Here is a 26,506-nt window from a genome sequence, read left to right on the forward strand (position 1 = left end):
AAAGAGCTCAGTAAACTTATCTCTATGATAGAGACACAATGCTAACTGTGAATAGGATGAGCCAAAACAGGAAATTAGAAAGACTGACACATTAATTAAAGGGGAAGAAACATATACAGACAGGCACATCATACACACTTGAACATTTTGTGTGAAATTACATATAAAACTTGTATAATACTTTGCATATCTGAAAAATGCAGCAGCAGAAGTCATTTAACCTAACTGACAAAACATCACAATATTAATAAGTCAACACAGGTAAAGCATTCATGAAAAAAATCTATAACTTTCTTTGTCCATAAGGCCTATAAATCTTCAAAAATGTAAAACAAAAAAAAAAAGGGGGTGGGGGGGGGTGTCTAAAGATAAAGGCTTTGTCAACCTAGTAGTAACAAAATATGCTTTTCTAGTAAAAATTAAATCACATTTTTTTTATTTTTATATATCTTTAATTTTTTTTTTTATTCTTCTTTACATTTAAATTCAAATTTCATTTCTGCATTCTGTCAGGAATGGACTTGGAATTCTGAATTCTGGATGGCGCACAACAGTAAGGGTCCAAGAACCGGTCATGAAACATTAAAACAAGTCCCACTGCCCATGAAATAAGTCTATCATTCTGATGAATTCCTCGTGAAATGTCTAAAACATACAGTGTCCTTCAAGACGGATGACATGCAGTATCTACCACAACGTACGGCCACCCAGTACCATTACATGGGTCCCGAGTCTTTTGACCCGCTCCAGCGTCCAGCACACAGGCCTCCCACGAGGAACCCAGAATCCAGCTGACATCACAAGCTGTTTTGTTGGCTGTCCTTTGTAGGCCGTAATGAATCCAGTGAATGTGAAAGGAGATAAAAGGACAGCTCCAGTGAGAGTGAAGGATGGTCACACTGTGTGGCTAATGTTCTGAAGGCTTTCACTGCGGAGAATGGGAACAATGGGAGCAAATGGCAGGACAATGAGCAGTGTTTTTGTCCACTCAATTTGTCTGAGGTCCTTCAACCTAATCACATTCACTCAGAGTCATTTGAAGGTTTTGTTCGAAAGAGAAACTGCTGAGAGTTTGGGCCCGTTAACAAAAGGACAGAAAGGGGAAGAATCCTCATCTATCACCATGACAGCTGGAGTTTAAGACAGGGATTTGGGTCCGAAGAAAACACGGGATGAATAGAGAGGATTGGAGAGAAAAGCCAACGTTTATTCTCTCAAAAAGTCATCGGACATGCTCGACCATCACAAATTGTTGTTGAAGTTCTTTGTTAACGAGACTATGAAACCTTGAAAAAGTTTTTGGAGGTTAAGTTTGTACAACTGATGACAAACTGTTTTATAATTTGCTTTGTAAATACACTGGAAAAACATTTTTTTTTAAAACAACTTTCATTGAGAAATTGTATTTACAAAAAAGTCAAAAGAATGCAAAAAAAAAAAACATCCAATAATTTGTTTTATGTACAATCATTTGCTACATTGTACATTTCAATACATAGTTGTCAAAGAATCCGTAGAAAATGAGTTTTAATTGTGGTAGTGTCTCTTTTAATAGAAAATAATTCAAGTAGTCACATTTTAAACTTCAAATGGTCTGAATTTTGAGTTATAAGATATCTCAGAATTCTGACTTTTTACATGCATTTCTGACTTTTTTTCTTAAAATTGCAAGATATAAACAAAATTCTGAGATAAAAAACATGCAATTCTGAGATGAAAATTCATAATTGCATTATGTAATAATCAATTCTATAATCAATAGAATAACAAGATATACTCAGAAGACCCAATTCCGAGTTTACATCTCATAATTTTGATGTTATATCTTGCAATTCTGTCTTTATATCCCGCAAGTTCTATAGAGAAAAATTCAGAATTGTGAGAAAGATGAAGACTTTCATAAGGTTGGCACTTTAACACAAATGCTTTTTTACGAAGTCGAAGAATGAGACTAAAATATATTTTAGGTAATAAACAACAGAAAATCACAGATGCTGTCAGTAGAACTTGTTTTGAACTGGGAACAATCTTTAAGCGTGCAATCAGTTATCAGTCTTCATTGTGAGCGCAGACTGCAGCGGTCCAAAGCAGAAACAAACAGCTGCTTTCTATGTCACACTGATTTCTAAAGGCACGGTCACCTTCATCAGAACATTGTGCAGCTTTGCAACTGATATTAAGACCATGCCATAAAGCAAAAAATGGGGGTGGTAGCATGACAAAAGCTTCTCTCCCTGTTCCTCTAAAGCGATTTGCTCCAGAAAAGCAATTTCTGTCAGAAGGTTTTTGTTTTGTTTTGTCTGAATTTAATCACATCAGAATTCAAAAATCCAAAATCAAAACAGTATTCTGGAGCCAATGTGCATAATATTTATGTAAAAAACTAAACAAAAAAACAAACAAAAAAATGTCTTGCAATTCTGACCTGAGTCAGAATTCTGAATTTAATTTCTTGCAAATGTGTTTTCTTCTTCCACAGAAAATAAATAAATAAAATGTCTACACACACAGGTAGTTGCATCTTTTTTTATATATTTCTCTGTTTTCATGCAATTACAAATACAGGTGCTGGTCATATAATTAAATATCATCAAAAAGTTGATTTATTTCACTAATTCTATACAAAAAGTGAAACTTGTATATTATATTTATTCATTACACATAGACTGATATATTTCATATGTTTATTTCTTTTAATTTTGATCTTTATAACTGACAACTAAGAAAAATCCCAAAATCAGTATCTCAGAAAATGTGAATATTATGAAAAGGTTCAATATTGAAGACACCTGGTGCCACACTCTAATCAGCTAATTAACTCAAAACACTCGCAAAGGCCTTCAAATGGCCTCTCAGTCTAGTTCTGTAGGCTACACAATCATGGGGAAGACTGCTGACTTTACAGTGGTCCAAAAGATGACCATTGACACCTTGCACAAGGAGGGCAAGACACAAAAGGTCATTGCAAAAGAGGCTGGCTGTTTACAAAGCTCTGTGTCCAAGCACATTAATAGAGAGGTGAAGGGAAGGAAAAGATGTGGTAGAAAAAAGTGTACAAGCAATAAAGATAACCGCACCCTGGAGAGGATTGTGAAACAAAACCCTTTCAAAAATGTGTGGGAGATTCACAAAGAGTGGACTGCAGCTGGAGTCAGTGCTTCAAGAATCACTACACACAGATGTAAGCAAGACATGGGTTTCAGCTTCACATTCATTGTGTCAATCCACTCTTGTACAACAGACGGCGTCAGACCAAAAGGACTGGACTCCTGCTGAGTGGTCAAAAGTTATGTCCTCTGATGAAAGTCAATTTTGCATTTCCTTTGGAAATCAGGTTCCCAGAGTCTGGAGGAAGAGAGGAGAGGCACACAGTCCACGTTTGTTTGAGGTCCAGTGTAAAGTTTCCACAATCAGTGATGTGTTTTTTTGGTGCCACTGTACATAATAATGTCAGGAAATGTAATAATCTTAATAAGATATTGCATATTTCACTTTACAAATGAAAATAACATGCATCCAAATCACAGGATGAAGGTAACTCTGGCCTACTTCACATGGTTAAGTGTGTATTTAGTTTTGCCATGAGATCATCGCTGTAAGGGAAGCATACCACATATCTCTCATAATAATGGATCTGGCTATCCTTTCATATCTTCTCTCAGTTTTTACGCATTACCAAAGTGTATTGAAAGTGCTTTTTCAATGAAGAAGTAAAGGCAAGCATTCCTTCTTGTGCACACCTTTGAACTGAACACAATAGGATCGTCTACTGCAAAGATCTCACACTTTTGTTTGTCCATCCAGGAGGAGAAAGGCCTACAGTATCGCTTACACTCCAGAGATGATGGTTACGATTACAGACAAAGCCACAAATGTTGAGGACAAGAGGCTGTGATTCGATGCCTGCTTGCCTTACACATCGCCTCTTGTTCTCAGTCAATCCAGGATTTTGCCTTCAGGTTAATTCCTTTATGCACTAACATAACATAGTCTCAAAACACCATGGGACACGGATGACAGACTGTAAACAAATACCTGCTGTCACCTCCGGCACCAAATCTCAAAGCCATTATGGAGCGGGATGTAAAGGGACAACATTTTTTCTTCTACTGGTTATTGGAATACTGGGGGTTTCCCAGCCGTAATCAATCCATATGGAAATTACGCTTAGGATAACATACTGTGCCCTGTGACATGATTGGTGTTGTCAATTTAACATTCATCCAGTGTGATTTACTTAAAATCAGTAAATAAATAATGCTGGAAGAATTAGGCACAAAGCACTTGGATTCCCTAAAAAAGCATTTTATTTTTCTTTCAGTTCAAGCTTCATATTTTTGCTGGCAGATATTGTAAATACTGTACATCACCTGTGCTGTAAAAAATTAATAAAAAAAATCAAAGTTAAAGATTATTGGATTTGAATATATATATATATATATATATATATATATATATGTCTTATTTTATTAATTTCTTACATGCAAATTACCAAAAATATTCAATTATATTACGATAATTAGCCATGTTTAATGCATTATTATTCACCTTAGCTAAAAAAAAGTTACTTGTGACTTATTTTGCACACATTCTTGAATTTAAAAACTAAACTCAAATGACTTGAAAATAAGTTTTCAATTATTTTAACTAAAGATGCTTATATACTGTAATTATATATATATATATGGTACAATATACTGTATTTATAATTGCTATTTTTTTAGGTGTTTTACCAGTAATTTGAATTTTTCCACTTCATTTTAGATTTGAAATATCCATAAAATAACTGGATAATTTTCTGTAATAATAATAATAAAAAAATAATTCATTCATTAATTGTAAAATAAATTCTGCATTAAACAGCACACGCACACACAATATATATTTTGAGAGATACCAAGTGGTTTAATCCAAATACAAGAATCTGACATGACAGAACAATTGCAAATACATATTTAACATAAGTGCAAAGAATGTACTTCTGACTTTTGAACAGAAAACACTGATTAATTCAAACAGAACAAATCCAGATGAGATATGACAACAAACATTAACTTAAAAACTTCATTCTTAACAAATAACCAAGAAGTTGTTTAATTTAAACGAATCTGTTGGGCTAAAATGCATTTCAGAAAAATCTTCTGTGGCTGATACTGCGACTTTCTCTTCTTTTACCTCTCCATGAAACACAAATGAAACCATAAAAAATTGAAAACATAAAAAAAAGAAAGAAAGACAAGACAATGAGCAGCAGAGAAAAGCTGCCGGTGTTGCTGTGTGCAGTCACCCAACATCCCTTTCATTCTCAGACTCACAAAACAAATTATAAAAATAAAATTATTTTTCTAAAGGTTCAAGGAAATCGCGACCAGCATGACATTTAACGGTTACATTAAACACAAAAGAAAAAAGTTCAGGATTGTGTGTATTGCACAAGAACGTTTCTTTGCCCAATAAACAATGCAGCATTACAGAAATGATTGTTACCCAGCATTTGATTTCTGTTAGCCATCACTGATGGTTTTTGATTAAGGCAGATAGTGTCAGAACAACAAATAATAATAATAATAATAATAATAATAATAAGTAAACAAAAATAAGTGCTGTTTTTCGACTGCTTTATAGAGCCCTCTCAGTACGTTTAAAGTCCTGACTGTTGCTGTCAGAATCAGGAGTTATTGTGGTTCATGTAATATAAAGGCACCGAGAAAACTAAACGAGTCTAGTTCACAACATAGTGTTTGACTAGAGCAAAGGCAGGCCATCTCTTTGGCCCCTAGCACTCCTGGTACTACACTTACACATTAAGGCACATATTAATAAACATAACATACAGTGGTGTACAACCTCTAGCCTATCATACTGGAGAAATCAGAACGCTGGTGTGATTGTGGCTCTGCGGTCTCGGAGCGTTCAGAGTGAGCGCATGCACATGTCTCCGGCTCCACTCAGCCTGGTGTTGGGGGCGAGGAGGCGGAGCTTGTGTCCGTTGCCCTCCGGAGGAGGAGGATGCTGGGTGTAGCTGTGCACTGTGTACATCAGGCTCTTCGCGGGCCGTTATAAAGCAGTCTCGTAGATAACCAAGCTGCCATCTCCTGTGGTGGCGAAGCCGTTGAGCTGGTGGACCGGACTGCGGTTCATGTAAGCCTGCCAACCAAAAGAAAGAGAGAAGAACATGGTTAGTGTGATGTACACTAATGGTCAAAAGACTGGAATGATTCAGCTTTTTAAAATCTCTTACACTAAGGCTGCATTTATTTGATTAAAAATACAATTAAATCTGTAATATTAGGAAATAATATTACAATGCAAAATAAAGGTTTTCTATTAAAACATATTTGAAAAAGTAATTTATTCCTGTGATCAAAGCTGAACTTTCAGCATCATTACTCCAGTCTTCAGTGTCACATGATCTTTCAGAAATCAGTCTAATATGATGATCTGCTGCTCAGTTATTAATAATGGATAACAGTTTTTGCTGCTTAATATTTTTCCATAAATTATGATGCATTTTTCAGGATTATTTGATTAATAGACAGTTCAAAACAACAGCACTTCTTTGGAAATAAATAAATAAATATATATATATATATATATATATATATATACACACACATACACACACACACACACACACACATTTTTTTTTATCACTATTGATTAATTGAATGCATATAAAAGTATTAATTTCGTTTATTTTTTTTAATCTGATTGAATGGTACTGCGTCAGTTTCCACAATAAAATTATCTATTAAAAAATCTTTTTTTTAACACCAGACTATAATAAAAGAAATGTTTCTTGTTCATCAAATCATAATATAAGAATAATTTCTGAAAGATATGTAATAAGTAATGATGCTGAAAACTCAGCCTTGCTTCACATGAATAAATTACATCTTAAAATCTATTAAAATAGAAAACAGTTATTTTAAAATGTTGATAATATTTCATAATATTACTGTACTTATCGTATTTTTGATCAAACAATTGCAGTAACCATAAAAGACATTCAAAAACATTTACATACAAAACATTTTAAAATATAATAAAATAGAAAACTATTGTTTTAAACTGTAATAGTATTACTGTATTTTAAACAAATACATGCAGCATTGGTAAGCATAAGAGACATTAAAAATCATAATCATTGATCCAAACTTTTTGCCCAGTAGTGTATGTGACCCTTTAATGAGACCTGGAAACGGATGAAAGGCGTCACTCTGTTCCCAAACCCTCTCCGACAATGCTTTTCTAAACACAGCAGGCTGAATGGAAGTAAAAATCCCCTCTTATTTAATATCATTATTATGCAGTAATCAAAACCTCTCATTGTATTTAAAAGCACTCAAGGCTAACAATGAGCGCAAAGACAAAAAAGAAGAAAAAGCACCTGGTGTTCGCCCCACCCCCCGCAGATACACGGAGAAAAGTCCCAACAACACAAAGCATGGCCGACAAACAGTTGGCCACACTATCAGATATACTCTCAATTGAGCCGGCATTCAGAGCGCACAATGGCGGAGAGGTCTGATATCAGGTGGATGTGTGCTTGAAGCCCCGGCGGTCAGCTCCAGAGGGGCCGGCGAGGAGAATGAGCTCACCGGCTGAAGGAGGCGGAGAGGAACCCGATCCGAAGGGAGAACAACATGCCACCGAGGAGGGGGAATCTAATACTGACTGACAGCACAAAGGCTTGGGCTCTTATTGTGGCTTTCTGGCACAGGTACATGTGGCAGATATTTGGCGATTGGACAGGGAGACTTCACAGCGATATGCGGTGCTCTGCTCACCTGTTTGGCGGTCTGCAGCAGAGAGGCCGCCTCTGCCTTTCCCGTCTGCTGCACCATCTTGTAGAAGATCCCGTTCTGGTTCTGTAGGAGAACGTGAGGGGCATCGTACTCGTGGATTCGACCAGCATCCAGAACCTGAGAGAGCACCAAACATCTGTTTTTGATATCTTTTCCAGAACTGATTCCATGAAATAAACATTAGAACCAAACAATGTGATATTTGGACCTGGTATCTGCAGCAAATTCATAAATGAATGATTCGTATGAATTGATTCTTTTTAATGAATCAATCAAAAAGACTCAGTCAGTCAAACTCGGCACTTACAGCTTTGACTTTGACTTACTTTCACTTACTTACTCGTAATAGTCATTACTTTCATCACTTTCAACCCAAAATGTAGAAACTGCTGCTCTAATATATGCATTTAAGGTTTTTGAGACCTAAAACTTTTGTCGTTTATGGAAGCCCGTTTCCGCCATTGAATAAAAATTAAAAAAGGTAATTTTTATCTCACAATTCTGACTTTTTTTCTCAGAATTGCATGATATAAACTTACAATTGCGAGTTTAAGTCATAATTGTGAAACATAAAAACGCAGAAATAGAAAGTCAGAATTGCATGATATAAAGAACTGAATAAAGAATTATAAAGACTTTTTAACTTTTTAAGAATTAAATAATCAGAATTGCAAGAAAAAAAAAAGTCAGAATTGTGAGTTTATATCATGCAATTCAGAGAAAAAAGGTCTGAATTGTGAGATAGAAAGTTGCAATTACCTTTTTTTTTTTTATTCAGTGGCGGAAATGGTCTTCCATAGCAGTTACTGATTTGCTGTTCATATAATATACAGAAGAGGTTAAAAAGTACCTTAAAAGTACTTTGCGCTATGTAATGCGCTAAATTTATTACGCCATTTTGTCTTTGAGCTTGAATGCTCCTGATATATAGTTCCTAATATACAGTTTTCTTGTATGGTAAAAATCAGCATGAAAACGTAAAACTTCAAAACATCTTTTTGAATTTCTCTGAAGAAACATGCAAGTTTGGAATGATATGATTGAGAAGTGATGTAAGTTAAGAAAAAAAAAAAAAATTCTCACTATTCCTTAAACTCTCAAAATGCATTCAAAATCTGCATGTGATTTCATTACTTACAATCTTTCAATTAAAACCATATTGTATCTGATCTTAATTTATTAAAACCATATTTAACCATGTTACATTTTTAATTTAAAAACTGATGCTTAGGTTAAATTGTATATGAAAGATGTAACTTTTTTTTTATTTAAATGGTTATGAAATTATGTAAATTAAATGAGGCGTGTTGACTATTTTGAATATTGGCTGCTGTACTAAAACTTTACACATTCCCACAGTGCATTATGATAAAGAGCGCTCTCTCTTTGCACTCACCAGGATGCGGTCGCTGTCTATGATGGTGTTGAGTCGGTGTGCGATGGTGAGGACGGTGCACTCCTTGAACTTGTCCCGGATGGTTTTCTGGATCAGCTCATCAGTCCTGTAGAACACAAACAGTTCTGAAATGCTCTGACATTGGTTTGTGTAAACAATCTCAGAGCCAGGTCAAAGACTCACCGAGGGTCCACGTTTGCAGTGGCCTCATCAATGATGAGAATCCGGTTCTTCCTCAGAATGGCCCGAGCGAGACAGACGAGCTGCCGCTGACCCACACTGAAGTTTGATCCAGACTCGGCCAGTTCGGTCTCCAGTTTAGCAGGCAACTCCTCCACAGCAGCCTTCAGCTGGACCTTTGAGCAAACAAATCTCAGATTCACTCCAAGACCACTTAATAATGTAGTACAGCTATAATCATCATGTAGATCTACTGGGGAAAAGTTCACATCAGAAAATGTTTACCCAAGATCGTTATGGTTCATCAAATGCGGATAGTGTTAAATAAATATTATTGATCAGAATCAGATTACACGAACCTAAGATGTTTGATGAGATTGAAATGTGGAGAAGCAAGTTACATGAGCAACACAGTGCGCATGTTTTTTGTGCTTTAACACAAGTAGAAAGACTGATGTATTGAACGGTGGAAGAAAAAATTGTAAAATGCACATTCCTGCAGGCCTCTGTTACACTGAGTGTGTGTTCACCTCTTTCAGAGCGTTCCATAAGTCATGGTCTGAGTGCTGGCTGAAGGGGTCCAGGTTCTTCCTCATGGTTCCTGTGAACAGCATGGGATCCTGCGGGATGATGGACATCTTCTGGCGGAGGTCGTGCAGGCCGATCTCTGAGGTCAGCACTCCATCCACTAAGATTTTACCCTCTGGCTCCGTCAGACGAAACAGCGCTGAAATCAGGGAGCTTTTCCCTGCACCGGTGCGTCCAACGATCCCAACCTGATCAATGCAGAGCAGAAAACATCAGCGCACACGTCCTGACAGACTGTGACACGAGGCTCTGGAGCTGCGGCGCCGGACTCACCTTCTCTCTGGGTCTGAACATGGCCGAGATGTTCTTGAGGACGACAGGTCCATCAGAGCTGTAGGAGAAGTTGACCCGGTCGAAGGTTACCAGGCCACGACTAGGCCAGTCGGGAGGGGGGCGTTTCTGGGTTTCCCAAGGTGCTTCGCTTTCTAGCTCGGTGTATTCGACAACTCTCTCTACTGACGTCATCTAGACGGACACATTATTCAGAAAGCAAATCAGTTTTTGAGGGGTTTATCTTTGAAATATGAATCAATTTAGCTCTGGCAGCAGTATTCAACAGTGATAATAAACAGAAATGTTTTTAAGCATCAAATAAGCATATTAGAATGATTTATAAAGGATCATGTGACTCTGAAAACTAGAGTCCTGCTGGAAATTCAGCTTTGCATCACAGGAATATATTTCAATTTAAAATATATTCAAAACATAAATCAGTTTACTAAATGTTTTCATGAAATAAATGCAGCCTTGATTAGCCAAAGAGACTCAACATAAATATATTTTACAGAGCCCAGAGTAGTGGAAATGCGGTGGACATTTCAGTAAATTCAGATATTAGGTTCTTACCATGTTCTCCACCTCTGCACTTTGTCTAACGCCCCACTGGAACATTCCCATTAGGGTGACTGCATAAGACAAAGCCAATCCCACATCTCCTGCCTTCATACCTGTGAGAAGCAGACACAGTCCATTCACATACTGGTCTCAAAAATACTGAAAAGAAACAACGGTTATCTAAACACCCTCTAAGGATTTTCCCACTGACAGTGAAAAATCTTACTCTTAAATCAAATTTGGCAAACTGACAATTAAAGACCATTGATTACTGAGACCTGAAACATTTTCTATTTCAAAGGAAACCGATGTTCACCAGACCATCCCCGTCATTCCATTTTCTCTTTATAAATTTGATCAAAATGATGGCATTGCCACTTCATTCTTCATGTTGAATACATTATACTGTATCACACTTAAGAAAAACTAAACATTGTTTAACACCATTCAAAAGTTTGGATCAAAAATATCTTGGGGTTGAATTTATTTAATAAAACAAACACTAAAAACAGCAGAACTGTGAAATAGTATTACAATGTACAATAATGCTTTCCTATTTTGATATATTTTACAAATGTAATTTATTCCTGTGATGTTAAAGCTGAATTTTCAGAAACAATTCTTATTATTATCAATGTTGAAAACAGTTAATAGTTAATAGCTTAATAGTTTTGTAGAAACTGCGACTATTCAGGATTCTCTGATGAATAGGAAGTTTAAAAACAGTTTTTTATTGGAAACATTTCAAATGTCTGTAGTGTCACTTAGGCCTAATACATCTTTGCTGAATAAAATAATTAATTTCTTTAAAAAAAAAGAAAAAAAAAAAAGACATACCTCAATCTTTTGAATGGTGTATATGTCATTTTTATATTGTATTTTGAAATGATAGTTTTGTCAGATCTCCTCCAAGTAGAGGATTCAGTGCACTATCAGTGTAAAAAGCCCTTCAACACTGTTTCGGTTAGTAGTGTGCATGCTTTGGATATCTCACTGTCTTTAAGAAGAAGGCATCCAAAGGCTGTGATGGTCACAAACACCGAACACATTCCGTCCAAGCGCACTGCAAACCAGCGGGAAGTGACCAAGAACAGGAACCAAGCCTCTGCAGGAGCACACCAAACAACACATTAATAAAGTCAACAGCTAATCTGAGTCCTACAAGAGGCCTAGTCCTTCACTGACCGGAGTGCAGGTCCTGATGGGCATCAAACGTTTGCTGAAACCTTTCCTCAGCTTTAAAGGCACGGATGGTCCAGAGGCCTTGCAGTGAGGATGACAGATGGGAGAATACAGGACTTCGAGCTGTAGAAACATGAATACAGAGTCATCAACACCAGACTAAACTCACAGGACTGCTCTGAGGAAGCAATACTGAAGCGATAGTATTCTCAAATTAAACAGGAGACACTTACTAGTGGATTCAATGCGCTTGACGTCTCGTGATGTCCGCAGGAAGTAGCGGCGCAGAAACAGGAAGGCGAGCAACAGAGGAATCACAGGAATCAGGATCCACGGGATGACAGAAGATGCCACCGCAATGACTCCAATGATTTGCAGAAACACCTGTTAGTGGATGAAAGCATTGTATATTAAAATAAACAAACAGTAAAATAAATTGTGTTTTAGATGAGTTAGCTGTAGAAACACTGAGTTTCCTACACCTCAACTTTCATTAAACACAAACACAAGAAGTTTATTGGCACTAGTTTGAGAAATCGAAGCACACATGATATTAACTTCCTCCATGATTCTTTAAACGATATATAACCACACGCACCAATACTGTATAAATAGTACAAGCAGAATAGTAGCAAGCTATTTTTTAGGAAGTATTCAACAATGCATGCTGACTTTGCTGTCACACTAAAGGGAACCAACAGTGAGAGAGGACTGTGGGAAAGACTAAGTGACTGCAGTGTTTTCTCGTCTTAAGAGAGAACCAGGAGGATTCTGCTGCCCCATACAATGAAAAGCTCCTGAAATGAAAGACTATTGTACTTCCACTCAGTCTGTCAAGTTTCAGACAATAGCGCTCTGAGAATATAAAGTGACGCCTGTCACCCACGTACTGACCACTTTGTCATTTGCCAGGGAAAAAGCCACAATATGTTGTTGGTCTACAACACTTGGTTTACCAGAGTGAATAATGCATATGGCCACAAGTGATGGGTGTTCTGATCCAGCCACGTCAGCATGTGATTATTATGTGGTGTTTAAGACACTGCACTGGAAAAAGTACCTGGATAAAATCCACAAATGTCCACGGAAGTAAGGAATCAAGTTGGCCGATGTCTTTGGAGAACCGGTTGAGGATTCTTCCTGAAATGATAAGAGAAAAGCCATTCAGAGAACAAAACTGCTTCCGGAACACTGCCAAAAATACCAAACATTTGAACTGGATTTAACTAGACGGGACAGTGTGAAGAAAATGATGAAGAACCAATTCACTGTTAATTTAGATTTAAAAAGCCTTTGTAAAATCAAGGTTTGTGGTGGAAATATACAGTAAATATACAGTCAACAAGTCTGAAAAATAAACTGAACTTCTTGATTATGATATTTAAAAAAATATATATAAAATTATATTTAATGAACTAATATTTCAAGCTATCTGAAATATAAAATTAATTAAAAATAATGATTAAACTACTTTTTTTTCCCCAAAAGCTATATAACCATTAAATATAGCATAAATAAGGAAAGAAAACTGAAAACTGTAAAGAAAAAGAAAAATGTTTTTCATAACCATATGAAACCAACATGAATAGAAAGAGAACATTGTTCATCAAAAAAAAAAAAAAAAAATTAAGCCATAAATGACTCACCCTAAAGTCATCCTAGGTGTATATGACTTTCTTCTTTCAAACAAATTCAGTTGGAGTTGTTTTAAAAAATTGTCGTTGATCTTTCAAACTGTTTGATGAAACTCGCTAGGTGTTGCACTGCATCGGTCCATGAGAAGTTTAATAAAAAGCTCATCCATTAAAAAAAAAAAAAAAAAAGGTGTCTCACACGGCTCCAAGGGGTGAACAAAGGCCTTCTGTGGAGGCGAAAAGCTGACCTCATACATCATTCCCCCGGAACTGCATAATTTACAACTGTGAGCCCAAGCTAGATTAAAGTGATTATTACATTTTGAATATGGATAGTTTTCTTACAAAAATGCATTGATTTGCTACACGAGGCCTTTGTTCACCCCTTGGAGCCGTGTGAGACACTTTTTTTAATGGATGAGCTTTTTATTAAACTTCTCTTGGAGCGATGCAGTGCAACACCCACTGAGTTTCATCAAACGGCTTGAAAGATCAACGACAATTTTTTTTAAATAACTCCAACTGAATTTGTCTGAAAGAAGAAAGTCATATACATCTAGGATGACTTCAGATTAAGTGATTTATGGCTTAATTTAAATTTTTGGATGAACTAACTCTTTAACAAGATACCAAATTAGTTGTAATATCTCTCCTTTTCTTGATCTTGGACAATCTTATTCAGGAATAGTGACGAAATCATCACAAATTCAAAAACAGACTGAAATGCTAACAGTGATATGCTGTGCTAACTTTTCTGTTATATTATTTTATCAATAACAATCCCTTATTGCCATTTCTTATCTAACTGGTTATGATAACTCTGGCTATAAAGGCCTTTAACCTATGATAGTGACTGGGAGGATAATAAATGGCAGATTAAACACAAATAACGCAAACAAAGGAGAACTCAGTCAACCATGATGGATATCTGCTTGTCATTTGTCAGAAATGTTTACCGCTAATGATGCTTTAATTACAAGTACCAAAGAAGAGGCAGACATTATAAACCCCCACAAGTGTTACCCATTCTTCATCACCAGAGAGCATAGATTACTAGTGAAACAGACCAGAGCGCCGCCGAGACCCAGGATACGGTAGTTGTGTCAACTAATCCACATCACAAGCTTTTTCCAGCCATAAAAGTTTCCCCAAAGTATGTGATTTCTGTAAGTGCCTCCCACTGTAATTGTGCCTTGTGTGTGTGCTGCTGATAACAGTATCATGAATAAGGGCTCCAACTGACTCTTCAGCGGCCATAAAACTATCTATTAGACTTTTGAGACTTATAAATGCTCTTTTGCTCATGTTATCAATAGTAACACCCCGATAAGCAGCCCTCAATGACACAGAACCTAGCTCTGTTGTTTGCTCTTTAGAAGGTGAGAAAGAACTGCATTATACTGGCCATATCAGCATGACTTTGTCTTGCACATTCAAATAATGACCACCCATTATTAGGAATATTATATATATATATATATATATATATATATATATATATATATATATATATATATATATATAATTTTTCCCCAAGAAAGCAATTAGACAGTTTGATGGTATCTCCAAAAAAAAATCGTGCAGCCCTACAGTCGGCATGCTTGATCTGATTACTTTAATATCAATTAATAAATCATAATACTGAACCTCTATCTATTCTATCAAAGCTCCATGGCCCTACCATCACTCTACAACAGTACTTCTTGAAAAAGCCCTGTGTTGACAGACAAACTTTAAAGAGTTCATGTATGAGGGTTTTTGTTTGTTGGCAACTCCTCTGGCAGTCATTGAACATCAACAGAGGTTTTCCAGGAACAGCAGCACAGGACAGATAAGTTACCCAAAGTATGTTTCACAGGATGTGGCGCGCTCTGTTGGTCAACTGGATAGACACAGGATCATAAGAGTAGAGTCATTGGTGTTCTTGCACTCACCAATGGGGTTGATGTCAAAGAAGTGGACCGGGGTTCTCAGGATGCTGTTGAACATGCGGTTGTGTAATGTCTCCGCTGAACTCACGAGAATGTTGAACATAATCAGACCACGCATGAAGCCAAAGATGATGGTGGCTCCTGTTAAACCTGATGAAGACGAGACACACAAATCTCCATTAGCAATGGGAGACACATGCAACATGTCTACATTTGTATTTTACTACTTCTGATGAATTTGATCATGAGCATACCTGCATAGATGCCAAGATAGAAATCCAGGTTGAGCTCTTGAGTCGTGTTAGTGCCGAAAGTGCCATTTGTGCCGGTGGTGGAACTGATGTTAAGGGTAGAAAAGTCCAGCTTCTCCTGCTCTGTGGCCCTGTCAGTCATGACATAATGACATTACGGTAGCTGCTAAACACCAGAACATCATGTCCATCTAATGTATTAAAGGGTGAGTTCACCCAAAAATTTAAATGAACCCATTTTTAACTCACCCTCAAAGCATCCTAGGTGTATATGTGTTTCTACTTCCAGATGAAATCAATAGGAGGTGTATTAAAAATACAGAATGGGAGTAGGTTGGGGTTTTTGTTCAACAGTCCAAAAGTAGTTAAATAAAGCTCATCCATCCATATTAAAATGTGCATCACATGGCCCCCGGCTAACGTTTGGAAGAGCCAGGATAGTTTTTAATACACCTCCAATTGGATTCATCTGAAAGAAGAAAGTCATAGACACCGAGGATGCTTTGAGGGTGAGTAAAACATGGACTAACTTTCTTTTTTGGGTGAACTAACTTTTTATGCACATTTAAACGTATGGATAATTTTAACTGAAACAATGTGCAAATAAAAACATTCAATTTAATGAATAAATAACATTTCACTCTGTGTAATATAATAACATTAAATAATATAATAAAATAATAAGATATATATTAGGTTTATGATAAGGCTGTGTTTATCTAATAACAAATACAGTAAAAATCCAATTTAAAATGGCTATTTTCTACGTCAATATATTTCAACATAAAATACAAATACAAAAGTATTTTTCTCCAGATTATTTGATCTTTTGAATAGAAAGTCCAAAATATCAAGATTTCTCATTTTTTTACATTAAATAAAATGTCTCCACTGTCATTTCTGCTCAATTTAATGCATTGCATTATTTTATAAAAAATAAATGAAGAAAAATAAAGAAAGAAAGATTTTTATATATTTATCTTACAGAACCCAAATCTGCATTATGTATATGTATACATTTTATGCATAAAAATAAAAGCATAGCTGCACAGTTATTAATATTGTAGATCACTCACCAGTATGAAAGCCACCAGTCATGAAGAATATAAAAAGTCTACAGAGCAGAAGACGACATTGGCATGAAACTCTTAACTGTGAGAGAGAGCTCTTTCAGTGTATAACCGCAGGAACAGTGCTGTCTCTCATACCTGTGCCAGCAAGTTGAGGAGCACAAGCAAAATCAGCATCAGGGCGTTAGCTCCAGCTCTGAAATATTTCCAGTACACGTGGAAGCCGATGGTCCCCTCAATGCGTGTCTCCTCGGCCATGGTATGCACATGCTCCACCTACCCATGAGGAAAAACAGAGTGAAGGCTAGATCGTACAGCGATACGGCTACTTAACATGCACACATAAATATAGCGTACATTTTGTCACACTGTACAAAAATTACTGTTTTTGCATTATTGTAAGGGGTAGGAGTACACATTAATAAAACACAATCTAATAGCTAGAATACTTAATTTATTCTTAGCTTCCAGTTTTAGCTATAATTTCTAGCCTCAACCGAAATACAATGATATTTTCACTTGGTGGAAATGTCTATCTTTATAATCAGACAGTGAGTAACATCCCACCCATCCACTAGATGGAGCTACTGACCCATCTGAGCTGCAAATGTGAACGATAAAGGAAAAGTTCACCCAAAAATAAATGAAAAGTCCCACGTACCGGCAGCTGATCAGATTCATCTTTAACAGACAGAACAGATGAGGTGTGCGACCGGACCGAGTTCTGGGAGAGCGTGCGGCTGCGGGGGGAGCGAGGAGCCTCTCCCTTTTCACCCTCTTCTTCCTCGTCCTTCTTCAGCAGAGAGGTGAAATCCACTCCCGATCGCTGCAGCTCCGAGTATGTGCCACGTGCCACCATGTGACCCTGAGAGAGCAACACGAGTTCATTTTGGCTCATTTATTCACAGGTGGAATGCAGATTGACTGGTGTGTGCGGTTCCAGCTCACCTCCTTCAAAACCAGGATCTGATTTGCGGCCTTCAGGTACTGCAGCTGGTGAGTAACCAAGATCCTGGGCTTGTCCTTCAGGATACCACAAATACACCTGCAAGAACAATCAGAGCTCTTAGCACTTACTGCAAAGAAACACTCTTAGTTCAAAAATCTGGGGTTGGGAAGTTTTTTTTCATGTTTTTGAAAGCGGTCTCTTATAAATTCAGTCGCCAGGCCCCATTTATTTGATCATAAATACGGGAAAAACAATAATGTGAAATATTATAAAAATTATAAACGTTTTCTATTTTTTTAATATTTGAAATTTTATTTATTCCTGTGATGCAAAACTAAATTTTCAGCATCATTCCCCCAGTTTTCAGTGTCACATGATTTTTCAGAAATCTTTCTAATATGCTGCTTTGATGCTCAAGAAACATTTCTGTTGAAAACAGGTGTGCATTTATTTATTTATTTTGATGATTTATGGTTGCTTTTGATCAATTTAATGCCTTATTGTGTTCATGGTTTACTTTGCTCGTTTTGGAACATGACTGTCTCTGAAAACTAAAAGCTTTCAATGTACCTAAAAAGAACCTTACGAATAGCAACAGTAAAACACAACAGGATCGATGAAGAGTATGGACTTACTGCTCAAACAGGTGTCTACCCACTTCTGCATCCACTGCACTCAATGGATCATCCAACAGGTAAATATCAGCATCCTGATACACAGCCCTATAAAACAAACAGTTATGTAGCAAAATCCAACAAAACAGCTCTTAAATATTCTTTCCTATTAGCAAGTATGTGCTAGTTTGCATATTAAGAAATTATTTCCATTATATATGTTATACACATAACAAAATATGATCATATACATGAAATATAACATCAGTAGGTCCATGATGCTGTCCTCTGAATTCACATATGCACAAATTTGGGATCAGTAAGATTTTTTTTTGTTTTTAATGGAGTCTCTTATGCTCATCAAGGCTGTATCTATTTGATCATAAATAAAGAAAAAAAATGTTATATTGTGAAATATTATTGCAATTTCTAATATTGGTTTCCTATTTTAATATATATTTTATTTCTGTGACGCAGTGCTGCATTTTCTTCAGGCATTACATTACACTAGTCTTCAGTGTCACATGATCCTTAAGAAATCATTCTAATATACTGATTTATTCTCTGTGTTGAAACTGTTGTGCTACTTAATATTTTTTTGGGAACCTGTGATTCGTTGATGAATAAAAAGTTTAAAAAAACATATGAAAGTATATTACAACAGAAACTGTTGGTTGAAATTGCAATAATATTTCACAAAATAAGTAGTTTTTTTGGTGTCTAAAAATGTAAATTTTTTGTCAAATAAATACAGCCTATGAGAACGAGAAACTTTGGCAACACAGGAAAAACCTGTGTGCATGTGTGTATATATATATATATATATATATATATATATATATATATATATATATATATATATATATATATTTGGGGTGTAACGATACGCGTATTCGTATTGAACCGTTCGGTACGACGCTTTCGGTTCGGTACGCGGTACGCATTATGTATACCGAACGGTTCGTTGGAGTAATTAATTATATTTGAAAAAAAAAAAAAAGAGAGAGAAAGAAATATAATGATATGCGTTCAACAAGGTAGCCCAATAACCCAAACAACGTAACAGGCAACGCCCCTGACACTCCCGAAGAAGAAAAAAACACCATCTTATATGTTTATGTTAGGCTACTCTCAGCAGGCGCTCGCTCACTCAGTACGCGCTGAAGGCTCGTTGCAAAATAGCCAATGCGTTTAACAGACTAGAAATGAGAAGATCCTCCAATAACCAACAGGTCTGGTGTTTGGGTGCACTTTGGATTCCCTTTAAGCTATAATGGTGATGGCAAGAGAGTGGTGGATAAAAAAACAACGGTATGTCGCATCTGCAACATGACAGGGTACACCAGCGGGATTACAAAAAAAAACAAAAAAAAAAAACAGCGGGAATATCTGGGATATATGCGTCAGTACTATCTGGGAAAAGACGAAAAAAAGGAGAAACATGCACGCAGCAAACTATCCCTGCAGCATTTAGACACTATAGCTTACAGGGAATCCAACCCAAACACCAGACCTGTTGGTTATTTTAGGATCTTATATTTCTGGTCTGTTAAATGCATTAGACATTTTGCAACGAGCCTTCAGCGCGTGCTGAGTGAGCGAGCGCCTTAGGGGCCGTTCACATATCGCTCCTAAAAACGCATGGAAAACGCTAGGCCCGTCTTTCTCCTCCTTTCCAAAGCGCTCGGGCAGAAGCGCTCATGAGGCGTCTGTCTTTGCTAAGCAACAATGACGTGCTCTCTCCATGAGACGCGGAAATTTCAGCGAAGGATAAATGGATTTGCTGCTCTAAAAATCGCTTGCAGTAGCTCTGCTACTGAATTTATTTCAAAATTGCAATCCATATACAACTATGATCAGCTGTTCCTTCATCTTGGCTGAGCTCTCAACGTTGTTACGGGAAAGGATGAAGCTGATTGGTTGGTTCTTGTCACATGACCCGCGGTGCGCTTGCGGCATTCTGAAAAGTTGAGATGTTTTTACATTTTGCTGTATCTAAAACGTATCGAACCGAACCGAACCGTGACATCAGTGTATCGTATCGAACCGAACCGTGAATTTTGTGAACCGTTACACCCCTAATATATATATATATATATATATATATATATACACACATACATATACACACACACACACACACACACACACACAAACACACTATAATTTATCCATTGAGGTTAAATTGTATTACAGAATTTGTATTAAAATAAAATACATATTTTTTTAAATTGACAGTTTGGGATACCTGGCCAGGTTGACTCTAGCTTTCTGTCCTCCACTGAGAGTTGCTCCTCTGTCTCCGATCACAGTCAAATCCCCGTCAGGAAGCAGCTCCATGTCCTATACAACACAGAAAGAACTACAGTATTAGTTCACCACAGCTTACAATAACCTGAACTTTACAGTGAAGATGTTCAGTTAAAGTTTTCTAACCTGAGAAAAAACTAAATACTTCAACTAGCAATGATGCATTAAATTGACCAAAATGGACAGTAAATACATTTATATTTTTACAAGGACTTATTTTTTGCATCTACTTTCCACAACAATATTAAACATTTCAATTATTAATAACAAAAAAAAAATTCTTGAGCAGCAAATCAGAATATTAGAATGATTTCCGAAGGATCATGTGACACTGAGGACTGATGCAACGCTGAATTTCAGCATCATTACTCCAAAGGAATACATTACATCTTTAAATATATTACAATAGAGAAAAGTTATTTTAAATTCTAATAATATTGTTTTTATGGCAATTAAATGCAGCCGCTGTGAGCATAAATAAAGTAAGTTCTTGACCATGAATGAACGAATACGCATCTCACCCTTTTGAGTGCACAGGCTCTGAGGACGCTCTCATATCGCTGGGGCATCAGCTCCTTTCCAAACAGTATGTTGCTCCGAATGGTTCCTGGAAAAACCCAAGGCTGCTGGGAGGCGTACGTCAGCTCACCTTTGACCTTTACCACACCCTTTTCAGGTGGAAGCTCCCCCAGAACAGTGCTGAGGAGAGAAGACTGCAGGAGACAGGTCAAGATTAATAACTAATAACACTCATGACTGCCAGAATCACTTCTATCTTACAAAGCAATGTTGTAAAAGTGAAATGAGAGAATGAAGTTATTGTGACTCACCTTTCCAGCCCCCACAGGACCAATAACAGCTAGAAGTTGACCGGGCCTCAAAGTAAAAGATAGGTTTTGTAATGTCGGCGCATCTAGAGACTGATAAGTAGACAGGAGAAAATATAAAAGAACTTCAACAACAAAAAGGGGGGGGGGGGGGTGCTTAGTTTCAACAGAACTTACTTAAAAACATTTAGGATCAGTACAATATAAAGTTATGAATACGTTCATTCAACAAGGCTGATCAAAAGTGACAGTGAAACATTTTAAATAAATGCTACACTTATGAACACATCTATTAACTTTGACAAAAAACGACAACACTATAACGTGCTTCTGGGATGGAAACGACATCCAGACTACACTTCTTTTTTTTTGAGGGGGGGGGGGGGGGGTTCAAGAAACTTCCACTACTTGATGGACACTATAGCAGCTTCTAGTTCTGCATTTTCAAAATGATAACTCAGGGGGAAGGTTTGTGTACTTTTCAAGGGCCTTGTCACATTGCACTCACCTTGTCCCAGTAGCATAAGAGATCCTGTATCTCCACAGACGCCTCTTTCTTATCTTCCTGAGTAAGTGGAACGTGAGATTTCACAAGCTCATCGAGCAAGAGGAACTTCTGCACGTGAGAGAAAGACCCAGACACTTATGATGCATGAACACAAGACCATCACACACAAAAATATGCTGTAATAACACTCTGATAGTCTGGCCGCAGCACTTTGGAGTTTCTTTGGTTAACACAAATTAGGACTGTCCGACTAGTAGAAGTGGGTTCAATGTGGGGTCAAATCGGAAATGAATCATCTGCTTTGTATATAAAGGCTCCCTTCTCTAAGCAGACACTCCATGATTACAAAATCTGCAGGTTCATGACTTGCGAAACATTAGCTGTGTCAGTGGGAACTTTGCAGTAGATCTAAAATTAACCCTGAAAATGACACCTTCAGCACATCCAGAGCAGCCAGAGATTTAGAAATTATTACCGTAGTCTTGGCAAATCAGCTTTCAGTTCATTTGTTGGTATTAAATGCTTATTTAATACATTTGTGTTATATGACTTAATTATAAATATACAAGTATAACAATATATTATATACAGGGCTCGATATTCAGCTTTGACATGAGCTTGTCCTTTTTTGGCACAAATGTAATTTACTCTGAAGCAGTCTCATCAGTGCTCTATCAAGTATTACTTTTATCAGCATATTTTTTATATTTGCCTTTAATTGATTGCTGTTACACTTTTTAACTTTATGAAGGACAATATTTTCCTAAACTGATTAAATGTACATGTCTCCATTTACGTCTAATTCTTACATGTGATCAATAATCAAAAGTTAGAATAATAAGACACTATGGTTGTTACTATTCAAATGAAATAGTTTATATTTTTCTCTACCACAGTATGTTTATTCATGTTTGTTTCTTTGTGTGCTGTTGCGCTTATAGTGTTGATTTTTCCACGAGTCAGACGGCTGCACGAGCCTCAGCTGACGCGACCTTGATACTGTCAATACATTATCCGTTATTAGTCACCGTTTACACTGAAAGTAATCAAATCAGAATCAATGTCAATTTTAGATTTGTTTGTAAAATTATATAATAATAAAATATAAGCAACTATTTTAAATACAACACAGAATTATTATTGAAATCTCAATTAATTTTTTTTTATTAGCTATAAATTAAAACTACACATTCTAAACAACTGCAGTGTATTAGTAGTTAGTATGCTACGCTCTAAATAAAAGTATGCTAGGTTAATATGTAATGTTTTCACATCCTGGCTCTTAATGCATTGTGTTTCCTTCTGAAGCATCAGTTAATGTTTGAGTTAATTGTCCTCAGTGTGAAAAGATGGATCTCAAAATCACACAGCCATTGCTGGACTGTATGCTGGAAGGCTGAAGAATCTGGATTTTTCTGAAGAACAGTGCTCAGCTGAATCGTTCAGAACAAACAAGGGACTCATATATATATATATATATATATATATATGAAAGTAATCAAATCAGAATCATTCAATGTTATTTTAATACTGTCAGCTATTTTTTTTTATAGTCTTGTGGACTATATGTAATCATCCCAAACTTTTGCATGGCACTGTGTGTACCTGTATCTATCTTTATATATCTAAATCTATATCTCTCTCTCTCTCTCTCTCTCTCTCTATATATATATATATATATCTTTTTTTTTAATGTATACGTGTATATGCATATATATATATATATTTTTAAATGAGGGTTAATGATGGCGTTCGTACCTTGATCCTTCGGATGCTGATGGCAGCCTCGGACACTTTCTCAATAGCAGCAGGGAAGAACAGAGTAACGGTGAGGCGGACAGCGGTGTACAGCGACACGGTCACAAACACACGGCTGGCAGAGATTTTGTTGCCCACCAGAACGTACACAGTGAACGTCACAAACAGGATGATTTTATTCGCCGTAAAGAACGAGGCCATGTTCAGTCCTCGGAGGTAAGAGCTGTTCATGATTTTTGAGATCTCCTTTCTACAAGAAACAAACAAACAAAAAAAGAGATTTTAGCTACTTAATGCCCAAGAATCATAAAGATTATTATGTCCAAGAGATGGATGGCCTTGCACAGAAACACTTTACAAGGTTGGCTTGCACAATAAAGTTCATTCTGTCTTTTCATAGTCAAAAAGACATTACAAACAAAACCACAGATAAGATTAAAAGAAGCATTGTTTGTGGCATCGCAAGGATAAAACTGAGATTTCTTTGATAAACATCATTAAAACTTTATTTTTTTGACATACTAACATTCCTCCAAGTCCTGGACAGCAGTACAAAAGAATGTGAACACAACTGGTTCTAGTCATGTGATTTTATGGCATTGGATTGTGCTGGCATTGCATTCTCAGCATTGCCTCAAGGAATGCTTTAGTCGTCTTCTACAGTAAGTGTTTACTTGTAAGTCACAGCTTACAGTTTAATGGCACAGGTGTTTTCTATCATTATATCATTTGACCAACTCAAGGTTTTACAGATCTTTATAATAAAAATCAATACAAGTCCTTTAAAAAAAAAAAAAAAAACTTTGGCAATTTCTCATCTTCAGACAATAATTCTGCTGACCTATGTCAGAGTGTAAACAGATTAAATAAGTCTATATCATTTACCTTCGTACATCATTAACCAGTGCTGCGAATGGTTTTTCCCAGGCATACATCTTAATTATACGTATACCAGACACCACCTCATTCATAGTGCGGATCCTATTGTCAGTGAAGGCTGCCGTCTTACTCCTGTGAGACACAGACAGAAGATTACAGAGACATATAGCCTTTTCTAAAACATAAAAGTAATCCTGTAATAAAAACCAGGATTCACATCTTGGTTTAAACATGTCCTAGAATTAACATCTTAAAGGAATAGTTCACCTTCAGTTGCTAGCACCCATTGATTTGCATAGGTTTTTTTTTTTTTCAATAGTATGGGGACCTGCAATGAAAGGTGAACTATCCCTTTAACATGGCCCTGATCAAACATGAAGTATTAACCCTAACCCCAAGTCAGATATACTTTAGATTTACTGACACAAGTTATCTTGCAGACACTTAACTTAAACATTATTATCACTTAATTAAATAATCAGATATCAGATCATGACCTAACTTGCAAAATGTATCGTCTTTGTTAGTAAAAAAAAGAAAAAAAAAACTGATTTCTATTGCTATTTATAAGTTCTTAGGTAAACGTGCAAAATAAATTGTCCTGATTTTAACATTACTATAAAGAAATCCTGGAATATTTCACCTTTCAAGAATTTGAATTTAAAATCATTCTGTTTATATTACTTTTCCTTTAAAGTTTTTTTTTTTTTAAATAATCTGACAAACACATTTCTAATGGATGAATCATATTCAGGTTGTCTCTGAACCTCAGCTGAAGCCTGATCTCAGACTTTGTGCAGAAAGAGGAAAGAGCATGTGGTTAAACGTGTGACTATGATTTATAGTGTTTGAGCACTTCTGCAAGACCGATCACCACAATAATTTCTTCACTGGAAAAAAAATCTAATCTTTCGCAAAGATCTAAACGATGTAAAAAAGTAGCCTAAACAAAAAAAATTTAGTAGGAGTAGTGAGTAATTTTTTTTTTGCGTGTACTAAACAAAAATACTCTAAACATGTCGATTACAAAAGTTGTTTTGTTTACCTCACTTAGACACTCAAGTATTTGTTCACAACATATCCAAATGTTCTCCCAACTTCTTCAATTGAGTCATCTGAACAAACTATTTTACACAACAATATTGCACAAGTTCCCAGCATGCACTGCAGCTTGAAAATGTTATGGTAATTACTATTAAAATAGTATAATTGTTTTAAATTTTACTGGCTTAATTTACGCTGCAGCTGCTGCTGTCAGTTAGCTTTAATGTGGATCAGAGTTCAAATTTTTACTGATTTAAAATGTGCTGATCCTCACCATGGATGAGAATAGTGAGAATATGTGCACGGTAGTGATGCACACATCACGGACATCACAGAATTTACGCTGCTACTTAGACCTTCGTATCGTAACCTTAAGTAATTGCACTATGATGGTTCATTCGTGAACAAATCTTTTAGGTGAACAAATCGTTCTCTTTTACGTAATCCACTGACCATAGACTGTAAAAGACTCATTTCTCGTTCAATGAAGTTCAAATGAAAATCAGTTTTTGTCACAAGTAAATATGTTCATTGACTTAAGACACTCTTTTTTTCGCCAACTGCTGGCGTATTTGTTTAATATGAAGAAATGGTCACTGAACGAATCAGTGAATGAATCATTTTGGTGAATTTGTCTACTAGCATAAATGTTTGCTTTTAATTTTAAGAGGCATATTATGTAGAAGGCTTTGAAAATAAATGTAAATCTTAAAGAAAGAGGACTGTTAAAAAAGATTAGCATT

General features: G+C 36.3%; 1 protein-coding gene across 1 annotated transcript in view; it reads right to left on the reverse strand.

Annotated features, from left to right (window-relative positions):
- Positions 1 to 4,882: 4,882 nt before the first annotated feature.
- The window catches only part of LOC127959651 (ATP-binding cassette sub-family C member 4), a 31,629-nt gene continuing 10,005 nt past the window's right edge, over positions 4,883 to 26,506 (reverse strand). Inside the window, exons 7-30 of the mRNA XM_052558945.1 lie at positions 24,726 to 24,851; positions 23,841 to 24,090; positions 22,083 to 22,190; positions 21,578 to 21,667; positions 21,269 to 21,460; positions 20,686 to 20,780; positions 18,459 to 18,545; positions 17,823 to 17,919; positions 17,536 to 17,739; positions 17,013 to 17,150; positions 16,881 to 16,918; positions 15,808 to 15,935; positions 15,557 to 15,703; positions 13,049 to 13,128; positions 12,222 to 12,372; positions 11,992 to 12,111; positions 11,801 to 11,911; positions 10,819 to 10,919; positions 10,246 to 10,437; positions 9,915 to 10,160; positions 9,388 to 9,560; positions 9,205 to 9,310; positions 7,791 to 7,925; positions 4,883 to 6,147 (exon numbers count right to left, since the gene is read on the reverse strand). Of these exons, the coding sequence (XP_052414905.1) occupies positions 6,058 to 6,147; positions 7,791 to 7,925; positions 9,205 to 9,310; positions 9,388 to 9,560; positions 9,915 to 10,160; positions 10,246 to 10,437; positions 10,819 to 10,919; positions 11,801 to 11,911; positions 11,992 to 12,111; positions 12,222 to 12,372; positions 13,049 to 13,128; positions 15,557 to 15,703; positions 15,808 to 15,935; positions 16,881 to 16,918; positions 17,013 to 17,150; positions 17,536 to 17,739; positions 17,823 to 17,919; positions 18,459 to 18,545; positions 20,686 to 20,780; positions 21,269 to 21,460; positions 21,578 to 21,667; positions 22,083 to 22,190; positions 23,841 to 24,090; positions 24,726 to 24,851 (3,205 nt within the window). The 3' untranslated portion in view covers positions 4,883 to 6,057. The remainder of the gene's footprint in view (positions 6,148 to 7,790; positions 7,926 to 9,204; positions 9,311 to 9,387; positions 9,561 to 9,914; positions 10,161 to 10,245; positions 10,438 to 10,818; positions 10,920 to 11,800; positions 11,912 to 11,991; positions 12,112 to 12,221; positions 12,373 to 13,048; positions 13,129 to 15,556; positions 15,704 to 15,807; positions 15,936 to 16,880; positions 16,919 to 17,012; positions 17,151 to 17,535; positions 17,740 to 17,822; positions 17,920 to 18,458; positions 18,546 to 20,685; positions 20,781 to 21,268; positions 21,461 to 21,577; positions 21,668 to 22,082; positions 22,191 to 23,840; positions 24,091 to 24,725; positions 24,852 to 26,506) is intronic.

This window comes from Carassius gibelio, chromosome B6, assembly GCF_023724105.1.
Source record: "Carassius gibelio isolate Cgi1373 ecotype wild population from Czech Republic chromosome B6, carGib1.2-hapl.c, whole genome shotgun sequence".
Lineage (NCBI taxonomy): Eukaryota > Metazoa > Chordata > Actinopteri > Cypriniformes > Cyprinidae > Carassius > Carassius gibelio.